Here is a 13,838-nt window from a genome sequence, read left to right on the forward strand (position 1 = left end):
CTCCTATGATGCTGCTTGGCCTGCTGTGTTCATCCAGCCCTGCACCTTGTTGTCTCGGATTCACCAGCATCTGCAGTTCCTACTATCTCTGATTCTATTACCAGTTAATTTGTCTTTTATGGTGGTACACTGTCTCTTTGAATAGTGCTATGTAATTTTTTGCATCCACCCAAGAGATTAAATGGGGATTTGTTTAATATCTCTTCCAAAAGATGGCAGCTCTGACAGTGCCCCGCATTTTTCATTGATCTGTCAACATTGGTTATGTTCTCAAACAGAGTTTTAACAGATGCTCCTTTGACCCAGGCAAAAGGGTTAACATTGAACCAGTATCACGCTGTCATCCCCATCAGAACTCTCGGGATGTCACACTCCTGCTGCTACAACATGGCCAAATCTTTTTATTACTCCAGGTTCAATCTGCAGGGCTTGTATATTCCAGAACTCCTATTCTCCATCACTAGGTTCTTTAATTTTGCCCAGCTACTAACTCTCCATCCTTGGATTAGCTGTCGGTTGCACATTAGCTGTTATCTATGAGCATTACAATCAGGCATATTGAGCTCACGTATCTTTAATATCTCCTACTGACCAGATGAAACTCCAGACCTGCCCCCAAGAGGGGAGAAAATAGGAACTGCTGCTTCAGAGAAGGAATTTGAAGCTGTCGGAAAGGTTTGTCAGCGATGAAATTTAATTTCCTTGTGGTAGATAACTAAAGGTTTTAAGTATTTCTGCCAGTAATGATAGTTAAAATTTTTGCATAACTATGGTGGACATTAGGGTAGATTTCTGGTACATTTGTGATAAAGGTGCCTGGCATGTTCTGAGTGTGGATTTGTAAATGGCAGGTGCACTATCTGTAATTTTTCACCTATTGCGGCTTGCATGTAGTACAAAGTCATGATGAGACTATAAATTACTATTGCACCAATAGATCAGTACAGCATCAATCAGCTGTTATAATAAGTGAGATGAATGCGCCTGCAATTACTTATGTGTAAATGATATAGTAACTTCAGGCAAGGGGCAAAAATGTGATTACATTCCAATATCTAAAAGCTGCTGCATAAAGTGTGCTACTCTGCCATTAACTTAAAAACAAATCTCTGTCTCACCGTTAATATTCCTTGAATATTGTGAAGTTTCTTGATTGTTGCAGCAGACATTTAGGAAAGTACCACAAAATGTTTTGTCTTATCATTACAAATATGAACACTATTTTAACTAGGCACCAAATTGTTAATTATCACATTAATATATCTGACCCTGACTTTTTTTAACCTTTCTGTCACTTTCGCCTTTGTCTCAATCCATTCTGTTCTCTTTCTGTACCTCATCTAACAATGAATTCACTCACTGTACTTTATGCTCCTTTTTAGCCCTGCTGTAGTTTATTTCTGAATCCTGCAGTCTAATTTGATTTGAGAGACATGAACAATTTCAAGTTTCCCTTTTCACAGAGGTCTCAGATGTCTTGTTTCTCTTGTTGTGCCATTAGCAGTTCAAATGCGACACAAAAAGATGTTAAAATCTAAACGTGCACAAATTCTAAGTTTTGACAGCTGCCATTAGCAACCTTTCTGCAGAAAAAAAGTAGGGCGTTATTTAATTTTTTGTGCTCTTCTACACTATTTAATTGTAGGACACCCATGTGATCAGTGATGGCATTTTACCATAAATTGTTAACTAGGTGGCAGCAAGTGCATGCTGCCCTTAATCTTCTTCCTCAGTCCTCTGCCCAAAGGCAAGTCCGACCCATAGTGCCATAAACTCTTCCATCATGGGTTGGACAAGGTTGCAGTTCCCAAATTTATCTCAACTGCAAGAGGGCTCAAGCTGTGTGAGTTACTGGCATTAATTTTATCCACATTTGTGGCCCAACCAAGGAAGGCAACTGAACAACCCCCAAGGATGTGCTGTGGCAACGTATACTTGTACATGCGTACAGTAGCCTGGAGCCATGAATAGTGATGGTAGAGGCTCCACACTTCTTTCCATTACAAGGCTGTCATGAATCTCACCTGTCTTACTGCCTGGAATAGGTTAGAAGGATTTACGAGTTGATACTTAACCTGTTTGTTGATACACCTGCTTTGGATGTCAAGTTTCTGGTGTGGATTTGAACCCCATGCTCTTCCTCAGAGGCAAATGTGCAACACAGTGTTACCATAATACTTTCTGGTGCCTTTAATACAGTTTAGAAATAATGGGCAGGATTTTCCAAGGACTGGTAATCTCACGCACATTGCCACTTTGCCCATTGGAGGAAGGAAGCTCTACATTTCTGGGAGGAGGCCTAGACCCGAAACGTCAGCTTTCCTGCTCCTCTGATGCTGCTTGGCCTGCTGTGTTCATCCAGCTCTACACCTTGTTATCTCAGCTTCTCCAGCATCTGCAGTTCCTACTATCTCAGTACATAATGTAAGTGTGTTGTCAGGATGCTGGGAGAGTAGTGTGCCAAATCGGTAGAGGGAGGAGAAACAGGGTACCAAGTAAATTGTACGCCAGTTGGGAATGGTGCCAGCTGGGCAGGTGTAGGGTGCTGGGATTAGAATACCAGATGAGTAGAGGGCAGGGTGCCACACTAGTCAGGTTCGTGCAGGGTAGAGAGTTAGGGAAGTAAGGTACCAGCTGTGAGTAGAGGGCCAGGGATAGGAATGCCAGATGGGTAGGGGTAGGTTCCAGGTGTGTATGATGCCAAATAGGTAGGGTGTCAAGTAAGAACTGGGTAGGAGTAGGGTTCCAACTGGGTAAGATGCAAGGTGGCAAGGTAAGTGATGCAGTGTTTAGGGTAGAATCCGGGGCATGTTGGTGGTAGGGAGAGGTGTAGTTGGGGGTATGTGAGATAAGTATATGTTCTGTTGAAAAATTACTTGGCAGTTTTGATTTTTATTTTAGAATGTTTTACTATAAATTGGTGGACTGTTCTTAAAATAAAATTATAAACAATAAAAGAAAGTCTTCAACTTTCTCTTGTTTACTATACCTTCCATGATAGTTGCAGTCGGAGTTCTGGACTGTTTTGGTTCCAATGACAATCCTGCAACCGGGCTATGTTGATACTTGCCATAATTATTTTCCTGCTCAGAAACTGGAGCGATGGACTCACATCAGACTGAACATGTACCCAGGTAATCATTCAATGGCTTTTCCTTAAATATGAAGGAACCAAGGAGAAGCAAGATGCTCCTTAGTGTGAACATCACTGAGGAAGGAGCATGATGATAATCATCCTTGGCTCACAATTTCCCATTCACAGCTTCTAAACCAAAACTGATAAAAGAACCAAATAGAAATAATGCAATGTCAGCAATGGCTGCACCATAAGCAACATTCTTTTTTACGTATCGGGCCAAGCACATTGAGATATTTAATGCTCCTTATTTCCTTTCTTCAGATGGTGGAATTGCACGACTCAGAGTCTACGGCACAGGCCACAGAGATTGGCTATCAGTTTCACCAAAGCAGGAAATAGATCTGGTTGCAATGACCAATGGAGGTGTATGCTTGGGATACAGTGATGCTCATTTTGGACACCCTAAGAACATTATCGGTAATTCATTGCAATGCATTTACTTGCAGGTATTATCTCACATTTTGTATCGCTAAGAAACAACAATTGGCAGTCCTTGTGGCATTTGCAGGTACAGCCTTTAACGTAGCAGTTTTCTCATGATAGGAGTCTTACTCCTTTTTTTTAAATATACTTCTTTAAAAAGAAATTACGCAATTTTGCCTGGCAGTATTACTAGAAGAGTCAATTCTACAAACAATAATGTTAATTCTTCAATCATAAATGCATGCATTAAATATATATAGGTCAACTGAGATATATTTATTTGGATACATATGAAACCATATCTGCTGTGCCATGAAATATTAATTTCAAAGTCGCCAAAATTTTATTTATTGAACACTCAGTAGTTTGTCTCAATTCTCCTAATGGTGCCAATGAGATAGATGAACCACTAATATTATAGGTTAATGCTGCTTGACAACTTAGATTAGCCCCTTTCTTTTATCTCCCTTACTATTTTCAGTGAAGACAAATTAAGTAACCCCTTGTGCTTGATTTCTCTTTTTAATATTTTAACATTCATCACATTTTAAACTATAACCTACCCCTGAAGGCATTGGAAGATCCAATGTAATGTCTGATGGATGGGAGACAGCCAGGAGGTTGGACAGACCGACAATTTTAAAGGTAGGGAACTAATGGTCAATCCACTGATGTTGGCACTTGTAACTCACTATGGGCACTTTCTCATACTGTAGATCCCAATGGCAAGACTTTAAATGGACATCACTTCTGCTCAGAAAAATAGTGGCTGGTCACACACAGTCATGTGGCAGTCAGTCTATTAGATATAGGGTGCCTAGACAATCAAAGGGTAGGGGTAGTCTGATAGTAGCAGGCCCTGCTGTTTTCTCCTGTGTATGAAGGTTAGGACATCACATTTGATAATATCCACTTCTTGCCCTCCAGCAGCACCAGTCTGGCAATTTGTGAGAAGTTATAAATTCTGGATCAGCTGGCACTGACACAGCAATATTTGAAGAGCAGATCAAGTGATCTTACAGGCACTTGATTCTGGGTGCAGTGAGAGTATCACATGGCCTGTGCAGCATATTGTTCTATCTCCTTACCCTGTCCCTGGTAATCCTTGAAGCAAGACCCATTGTTCTTAACCAACTAGCCATTGCCCTGGCACCTCCCCCTTAATTAAAGGGTTCAGCGCACTGAAATTTCCCTCATTACCCTTGACCCACCATCCTTCATCTCTGTCCATCCCCACTATCATCATTGACCTACTCTGATACCCTTTATTCTCAGGACATCAACATTGACCTACCATATATAACTCTTGAACTCTCCATAGTCATGCTTACACTACTGCAGATATTGATCTGCCCTCTACAGTCCAGCTTCCTCCCTCCACTTCTCACAAGCCTTCATGGGTCTACCCTCCCTTGGTTAGTGATGTCCTTTTTCCTCTTTCACAGCTGCCGTACGATTTCAATGAATCAATGGGTCTTGTCCCCCTGTTCTCCAGATAAGAACAAGCAGCTCCTACTCTATCTAGACCACTAGACCCTACCTCCCCTGCTGTGCACACCTTTAACCAGTCACAAATCTGAGGGCATGTTTCTTGTTTGCTGCGTACCTAATTTGAAATACCTATCTGTCGAAGTTATCTTTTCATGAGTTTGATTTCTTAGCATCCCTACAATGTGGAAACAGGCCATTCAGCCCAATGAGTCCATGTTAACCCTCTGAAGGGCATCTCATTCAGGCCCATCCCCATATGTCTGCATTTTCCATAGCTAACACACCAATCCTACACATCCCTGAACACCATGGGCAATGTAGCATGGCCAATCCACTTAACCTGCACATCTTTGGACAGCGGGAGGAAACCAGAGCACCCGGTGGAAACTTATGCAGACACAGGGAGAATGTGCAAACTCCACACAGTCACCAGAGTTGAATCAAACCCGAGTCCCTGGTGCTGTGAGGCAGCAGTGCTAACCACTGAGCCATCGTGCCTTGCAGGAACATTAAAAAATGGTTCCCACTGCTTGATTCGGATCCATTCTCAAATCTACCACCAACTTTCATTCCACTGTTGGAAAGCTGACATTTTGCTTTCTACTCAATTAAGTGCCTTTGGCCATTTTATTTCCTATTCCCAGGAGCTTGCCACAATTTTGCCCACTTTTTGATGTACATGTTGCTGATTTTTCTAAAAGCTCATTTCTAAACATGATTTTGACTGTTTTGCCTAATTGTTTGTCTTTCTAGGTAGATGATCAGGGTATTTTACAGGTACCTGGTTGTGAATGGGCTGTTTTTAGACTTGGACATCCTGGCGTAATAACTCACATTGACATTGATACAAGTCACTTCAAAGGTACCGTGAAAAGTCAATAGACGATAACAGACTCTTTAATCACATAAATAGTGTGAAATTTAAATCTTTGGATAATATTGCACAAATGCGTAGCACACTTACATGGTATTGCTTTCCTTGTTCTTATAATTGGGGCACTAAGCTATTGAAGAGAGTTTTAAGGACACATAAACCTCTGAGAAAAGAAATTCCCTTCATTTCTGTCTTCAATTCATTATCTTTTGTTTTGAAAGAGTGACCCCCTAGTTCTAGATTCTCACTTAATTGCCAACACCATTTCTAGATCCACCCTGTCAAGACAGCTTGCAATTATGCAACCCCTTTCATAATCTCAGGACCTCCCAAAGTACTTCACAGCGAATAAAATACTTTTGATGTGAAGTCGTGGTGTTAATGGGGAAACAATACAGACAATTTGAACCACAGCAAGTTTTCACAAGCAGCAAAAACAAATAATAACCAGATAATAGAACTGTTGGGAATGGGAGCAGACTTTCAAGGGGCTGATGGCTTACAGCTATTCCTATGTCTTCACCGAATTTATTTTACTGTTGTTGGTTGAGGAGGAAATGTTGGCTAGGGCAATGGGAAGAACTTCCACGCACTTCTTTGAAATAATATCACACAATCTTTTACAGCTACTTGAGAGGATAGATGGACCCTTGATGTAATGGACCCTTCACTTGAAACACTCACTCAGTTCTGCACTGGAAGTGTCTTCCTGGATTTTGCCCTCATGTCTCTCAAGTGGGATTTTAGCTCACAGCGTTTTGACTCAGATGAAAAAGCCTCCTCCTGAGTTATTGTGATGCTAACCAAGAAAAAAAAACACATCGCTTATGGAATTTGGGAGTTAGTTTTAATCTATTTTAACTGAGTTTATATTTTCTTTTTGACAACTGTAATGTGTTCAATGTAGCAATATGTAATTTCTACCATACTTTAGAGTGTAGACATTCTATAAGACCACATAAGATATAGAAACAGAATTCAACTGCAACCATCCTAACACACACAAACGAAGCTGCGTGAGAACATTATTTAAACGGGCAACAACACACTGCAGGAGCATAGAGCTACGCCAAGAAGAAGAAGAATACCTCTTTCAGGTGTTCAAGGACAATGGATATCTGAAAAACTGGGTCAGAAGATGCCTACTAAACGAACAACACCAGGAAGATACCACATGCCCCGACACACTCATCACGCTACCTTACATCAGGAACACTTCGGAACTAACCGCAAGACTCCTATGACCACTGGGCATCAAAATAGCGCACAAACCATCATCAAGCCTACGACAACTGCTCACCCGAACCAAAGACCCACTACACACTATGGATAGGACCAATATCATATACAAGGTTCCCTGCAAAGACTGTGACAAACACTACATCGGACAAGCAGGAAGGAAATTAACAACAAGGGTACACGAACATCAATTGGCTACAAAAAGAGACAACCAATACTCACTCATCACTATCCACATGGATAAGGAGAACCACCAATTCGATTGGGACAACACCACGATCCTGGGACAAGCAAAGCAGAGACAAGCATGGGAGTTCCTAGAAGCCTGGTACTCCACGAAGAAAGCCATCAACAAACACATAGAACTCGACCCCATATACACTCCATTGCGAAGGAAAACTGGAAGTGAGGTAATCCAGCTTAATGGACTCCAGAGTTTAAATACCAGGCGGGAAAACACAATGGTGCTTCATCAGAGGCTGCACTGATGATGTTACCCAGCTGGGCAATGAAATGCCTGCAAAACAACAAACCAGCTCGGCGAGCCAACCAACCACAACATCCACAACCTGAGCTACAAATCTACTCTAAAACCTTAGAAACAGAATTAAGCCATTCAGCCCATCGAGTCTGCTCAGACATTTGATCATGGCTGATGTTTCTCAACCCCATTCTTCTGCCTTCTCCCCACAACCTTTGATCCCATTACTAATGAAGGACCTACCTATTTCTGTCTTCAATACACTTAATTAGTTGGCCTCAACAGCTTTCTGTGGCAATGACTTCCACAGATTCACTAACCTCTGGCTGAAAAAGAATCCTCCTCATCTCGGATCTAAAGGGTCGTCCCTTCACTCTGAGGCTGTACTCTCAGGTCCTAGTCTCTCCTCCTAATGGAAATATCTTCTCCACTTTCACTCTACCCAGGCCTCTCAGTATTCCATATAAGTTTCAACGAGATCCCTCTTATTCTTCTAATCTCCATTGAGTACAGACCCAGAGTCCTGAACTGCTCCTCATATGACAAGCCCTTAATTCCCAGGCTCATTCTCCTAAATGTTCTCTGGACCCTGTCCAAGGCCAACTCATCTTTCTTTGGATACAGGGCCCAAAATTGTTCACAATATTCCAGATGTGATCTGACCTAAGCCTTATACAGTCTTCGCAGTACATCCCAGTTCTTGTATTCTAGCTCTCCTGAAACGAATGCTAACATTGCGTTTGCCTTCCTAACTGCCAACTGATCCTGCATGTTAGGAGAATGCTGAACTAAGACTCATAAGTCCCTTTGTGCTTCAGATTTCCAAAGCCTTTCTCCATTTAGAAAATAGTGTATGCCTCTATTTTTCCTACCAATGTGCATACCAGCAGGACACAAAGAGCCAATTTCCAGTCTTCTGCGACCCTCAAGGACTCCAGTGATTCCTGAAAAATCACCACCAATATCTCCACAATCTCCTCAGCTATCGCCTTCAAAACACGAGTGTAGTTCCTCCGGTCAGACTGATTCAGATCTTTCAGTTTCCCCAGTATCTTCTCCTTAGTCATGGCCACTACACTCAGCTCTGCCCCCTGACTCTTTTGAAGTTCTGTTACGTTGCTGGTGTCTTCCACTGTGAAAACTGATGCAAAGTACCTATTCAGTTCTTCCGCCATTTCTTTGTTCCCCTATGCTACTTCTCCAGCCGCCAGTGCAGAAAAGGTGGCCAAACTTATATAAAGGTTTTGATATTGAGTTCTTGGGAGAAGTTAAAGAGATTTTTGGAGAAAAAGAGAAGGCTTGGGGAGGTGAGATTCAAAGTCGATTATCGAAATGACCTTCAGTCTGCTTTGATAAACCAGACGAAAGTGAATTTGCAGTGGTATAGGGTTGAGTTCCTGTGTGCGAATTTAAACCACCTACCTCTCCTGTGAGAGTTAGAATGGCCCCAATCGTTTGCTGAAACTTTAAAGGTAACAGCCTTAACTAAGGTGAAAACAGGAGCAAAAATGTTAACATTGCACTCAAACATATTCTTCATCTTTTTGTCACAGGTAACTTCCCTGATAGTTGCAAAATTGAAGGATGTTCCATAACTGCAGAAGAAGAGAAGGAAAGAATTGCTACAAAGTGGAAAGACTGTTGTGGTTTGAAATGGAAGTTAGTGCTGCCAGTTACTAAGGTATATGTCGAAGGAAGTTGAACTTCCACAAATTTCATCATTGATGCCCAGTCAAGAAACTAAACAGAGTATGCTATACCCAAAGTTCCTAAATATGAAGTCGTGAGAAGTGGCTTCTCTGGTAATTGTTCACCAGCAAAAGAGACACTTACCGTAGCTTTGGGAATGACTAATTGAGAAGCTCTTTCAATAGAAGGGCAAGCAGAGTTATTGGGCTGAATGACCTCCTTTTATGCTGCATGATTCTAGGAGTAAATGAGTTAACCCTAACCCTAACCTTACCATTTACCGTCTCATTACTGAAAAGTGGAAGAAAGAGTTAATTTGACTACTCGCATATCTCCTAGTGTCTTACATAAGTTTGGGACCCTCAAACAGGTTGCCCAACTTCAGAAGACTCAAAGAAGAAAAAAAAACTTACAACAAAGAGTGGCCTCACAGAGCAATTTTATTGATGGAGTTGTGTGCCATTCTGATTTAACAATTTATAATCTGCTTGATATGAAATTTGATTGGAAATTACTTAAGTTTAAAAAAAACACCATGAAAAAAAAACTCGACATGAAATCAATAGTTTATTAAAACAATTTAGAATTTTCAAAGAATTTCCACCATCAGCAATATAAACTGAAAATGTAGATATTGTATAATCAAGTGATATACACTGCTTGAGCAGATGGGTATTGAACCCAGGCCTTTTGGATCAAAGGTAGGGACATTGCCATTCTGCTATAAAAGCCCTTAATCTTTAAACTGACAGTGGCAATGTAAACTGTGATCCAACCCTCATTGTACTTGCTCTCTAACTTAGGATCTAACAATTTACATTTGTGGGTCCTGAAACCACAAAGTTGTGATATAATGTGCAGTCATAACTCAATCTATTATAAGATTTATTTTTCTCCCTTCTCCCTTCTAACAGTTATAGCACAGTGTTTCTGGCTACTTTAGCCTATTGCTGTGCCAATCTGTGTTTTCATGTTGAACGGTTCTAAGTCAACCAAGACTTAGGCCTCCATTTTCATTCATTAGTAAGGCGAAAGTACACCAGGCATTTTAATTTACTTTCTGGATGATGATGGTTCGTGGGGTAGGGGATTATTTTAACTGGAGCCAGGCTTGGTGCTCCTGGAAACAGTGTGGAGGCAGTTACGTGGTGCAGAGGTGGGCTGTGTGAAAGACAGCTTTGGTGATCTAGGACGTGCAAGGAAAGGGATCATTAAAAAAAAAACAGCACTCTAGCCTTCGCCCCTCACAGTTCTCATGTTAGCTTAAGTGTCCTCTCTACAGCCTCGTAGCTCATCCATCAATCCCCATGCCCCCCTGCCATTTCCTCCAAATGTACCAATACCACTTCACTCAACGTGCAAGGCTCCTCATATACTCCAAGCCACTTTATACACTTCTATCCATGTCATGGCCTTTCAGAGTCACTATGCCAATTTGTGCCAACCCATGACTCCCCCACTGATCACATGGTCCCTTACAAAACCCTGAACCAACTATTGCATTCATGCCAACCCATGTCTCCTATCCATCACTCTTTGCCCTTAAACTCACCATGCCAACTCACCTGGAGTCCAAAATGGCATATCCATAACAGACAGGCCTGAGGACCCAGGCTAAGTAACATAAAGCTCGATTGAAATCTTCTTTTAAAAAAAAAATTGGTTACTAAAAACCTATTCACAATATTTAAATTCACATTCACATTTAACAATCCCAAGGGTATTTGACCTCTCCCAAAGGCCCAATAACCTCTCTAAAAGGTTTGTCTGGACCTATCCAAAAGGCTCTCTTGTCTCTACAAAAGGGTGCTGTATCTCACCAAAGAACCCTGTCAAATTAGATCAAATTTTGATCTTCAACACAAGTTGTACTTTGGAGACCTCACTAATGAAAACTTAATCTGGGAAAGCAGCTGCCATTTTATATGTGCAGCTCAACCTTTATAAGCCACGGGTATGCAAATTACAACTCACTGCACCCCTGTTTAAAAGGTGAATGCCAATTTCAGGGATGGCACCTGGGAACTGGGGCTCTGGCACTACTGTGGCCCATTTGGAAATCCATCCCATCCTGTGAAAATTCAGGTCTTAATGATATTTTATATCCATTTGGGATTTTGCAGTCCTTGGCTATGTTGCCCTCCCCATCTCAAGTATCTGGCCTGTAAAATCCAAATTAACTCAATCACACCTGTCTTTAAATTTCCTATTGACCACATTGCCTGTTTGAAGGACTGTTCTTTGCAATGTTGTCTCTTCTGTTGATAATTTCTACTGATCAGGGCGGCATGAGCAAGTTGGGCTGAAGGGCCTGTTTCCATGCTGTATACCTCCATGACTATATGGTCCATAAGAACAACAAATTTATGCATTTATGCAATAAGAGATCTTTCTCTTTTCCTCAAATAGCACTCTCAATTCTAAAATCAGGTTTCTAAACAAAATATTTCTATTTTCTATGCGAGTCTCCTTGCATTAAGAAAATTTAATCATTAAACATTCCAAACAGGAGCTCCTTTTATTTGAAAACTGCTCAACAATCTGTACAAGTAGATCATATATAGTGGTTTGTATGTCTAGTTAGAAAAAGAATGCGTTTCATAAACTCATTCACTGCAGGCTCCAAAGCTTGTTAATTTTTTACATGGTGGTCTTAGCTCTCTGATGGGCATTCTTCAGGATTGTTAATGTTTTTAACTCTCTTACCTGTTCAGAATCCCACACAGTGGGAGTAATGATTGGGTTTATTCATGCAGTACATTGCAGATCTATCCCGGGAATGGGAATTACTTTTTTTTTGCACTTGTTTGTTCTGTCAGAGGGTTGCTTCAGGGGTTGTTGTGTGAAATAGCAACTTTAGGCCTTTCACAGATTTATGTTTTCCTCTTGACTGTGCAGCTGCTTATTTCATTCATACAGTTAGAGTTTTCTTTCAAATGAGGAACAAGTTGAACTTTAAATAATCCTTCACTCTAGGGATTAAGGGACAGAGGAGCTGAAATAAATGTAGATTTCCATTGTTGGGTCTACTTTTGGGTTAATTCCTTACCAATAGTAAATAAGTGGGAATTTAAATTTCTGTACCTAATTGTGGAAATATAATCAACAACTATTTAATTAAAAAACCTTGTACCCGTCAGCTCTGTCCTTTCACCTTCCACTAAGGGCAAGTTTCAGCTTAGTTACGGCCAATAAATGTTAAAATGTCTCCTTAATTAACAACTCCTTTAACCTTTACAGCGTCACTACTAATCTCACATTCCTGAGAAATCCTCCTACGGGCTACAGGTTAAAATTTTCAGTCTGGAGATTCTTAGTGCTTGGATTGCATTGATGGACCACCTGTTTGAAGGATTAGAACTCATGAATCAGGAGCAGACGTTGACCATTTATCCTTTGACTCTGCGCCACCATTTAGCATAGAATCCCGACAGTGTGGAAGCAGGCTATGTGGCACATCAAGTCCACACTGCCGTTCCAAAGAGCATCCTATCCAGACCCGCCCCACTACCCTATCCCATGATTTTTCCACCAAACCTGCACATCCCTGGACACAATGGGCAATTTAACATGGTCAATCCATTTTAATCAAGTCACCTCTTACTTCTAAGTTCCAACAGATATAACGCTAGTCCGTCCAATCTTTCCTTATAAGACAATCTTTCCATTCCAGGTATTAGTCTGGTAAACCTTTTCAGAATTACTTTCAACACATTAATATGTTCTTGATTCTCATTGACTCCCACCTCTGCCAGGTTTGCATTACTTATACTGGGTTTCTCTATGCGTTTTCCCAACTGCAACAATAATTAATGTTCATGAAGCATGGTGGGGCAAATGGTAAATGGCCTACTCCTGTTCCTAAGTGTGAGTTAATTGTTCCCCATGAAAAGTAACTTTCTACTGTCGGTCCTAAAATTAATATTTTATTAGCTTTAAGATATGTCCTCTTAGCTTGTTACCCGGTTTTTTCAAAGTATTATTCTGAATTAATAATACATCATCTACTTGGACATGATAACCACTCAGGTGCCTTTTTTCGCACTGAAAACTCTTTCATTTCTACTCCTCATGTGGACCCCAGACACCAGTGATCTGTTTATAGTTCTTTCCTGCACTGCTCAAGCTCTTGAATGTCTTGCTTGACTGTAAGCCACCATTGTGACTGATCTTAATGGTCAAGTTGTTACTTTGACCAGATCTCTGACTTGTATTCTGTTTCTCTGGCAAGATATATTTATTGATTTCTGCTTTGTGTTAGTCATATATGTTGGGTATTAGAGCTAAGATGGGAACGTCGAAGTGACAAATGGATCAACCAGTAGTGGTGAACAATTTAGAGGGCTGATTGGCCTAGTCCTGCTCATTTCAGCTGAAGCAATAGCCCTTCACATGAACCTTATCACTGCCCTTTTTGAAACAATATTGTAGGATTTACCACCGTCCACTTGAATTATTTCTTTCAGGGAATCAAAGTAATTTATCAGGCATAACTGTTAGTT

At 40.9% G+C, this 13,838-nt stretch overlaps 1 protein-coding gene across 1 annotated transcript in view; it reads left to right on the forward strand.

Annotated features, from left to right (window-relative positions):
- The window catches only part of allc (allantoicase), a 33,525-nt gene that overhangs the window by 16,187 nt on the left and 3,500 nt on the right, over positions 1–13,838 (forward strand). The window contains exons 6-11 of the mRNA XM_020516820.2: positions 596–675; positions 3,002–3,134; positions 3,401–3,556; positions 4,134–4,207; positions 5,807–5,915; positions 9,201–9,328. Coding sequence (XP_020372409.1) covers positions 596–675; positions 3,002–3,134; positions 3,401–3,556; positions 4,134–4,207; positions 5,807–5,915; positions 9,201–9,328 — 680 coding nt within the window. The remainder of the gene's footprint in view (positions 1–595; positions 676–3,001; positions 3,135–3,400; positions 3,557–4,133; positions 4,208–5,806; positions 5,916–9,200; positions 9,329–13,838) is intronic.

Source organism: Rhincodon typus, chromosome 5 (assembly GCF_021869965.1).
Source record: "Rhincodon typus isolate 14 chromosome 5, sRhiTyp1.1, whole genome shotgun sequence".
Taxonomy (NCBI): domain Eukaryota; kingdom Metazoa; phylum Chordata; class Chondrichthyes; order Orectolobiformes; family Rhincodontidae; genus Rhincodon; species Rhincodon typus.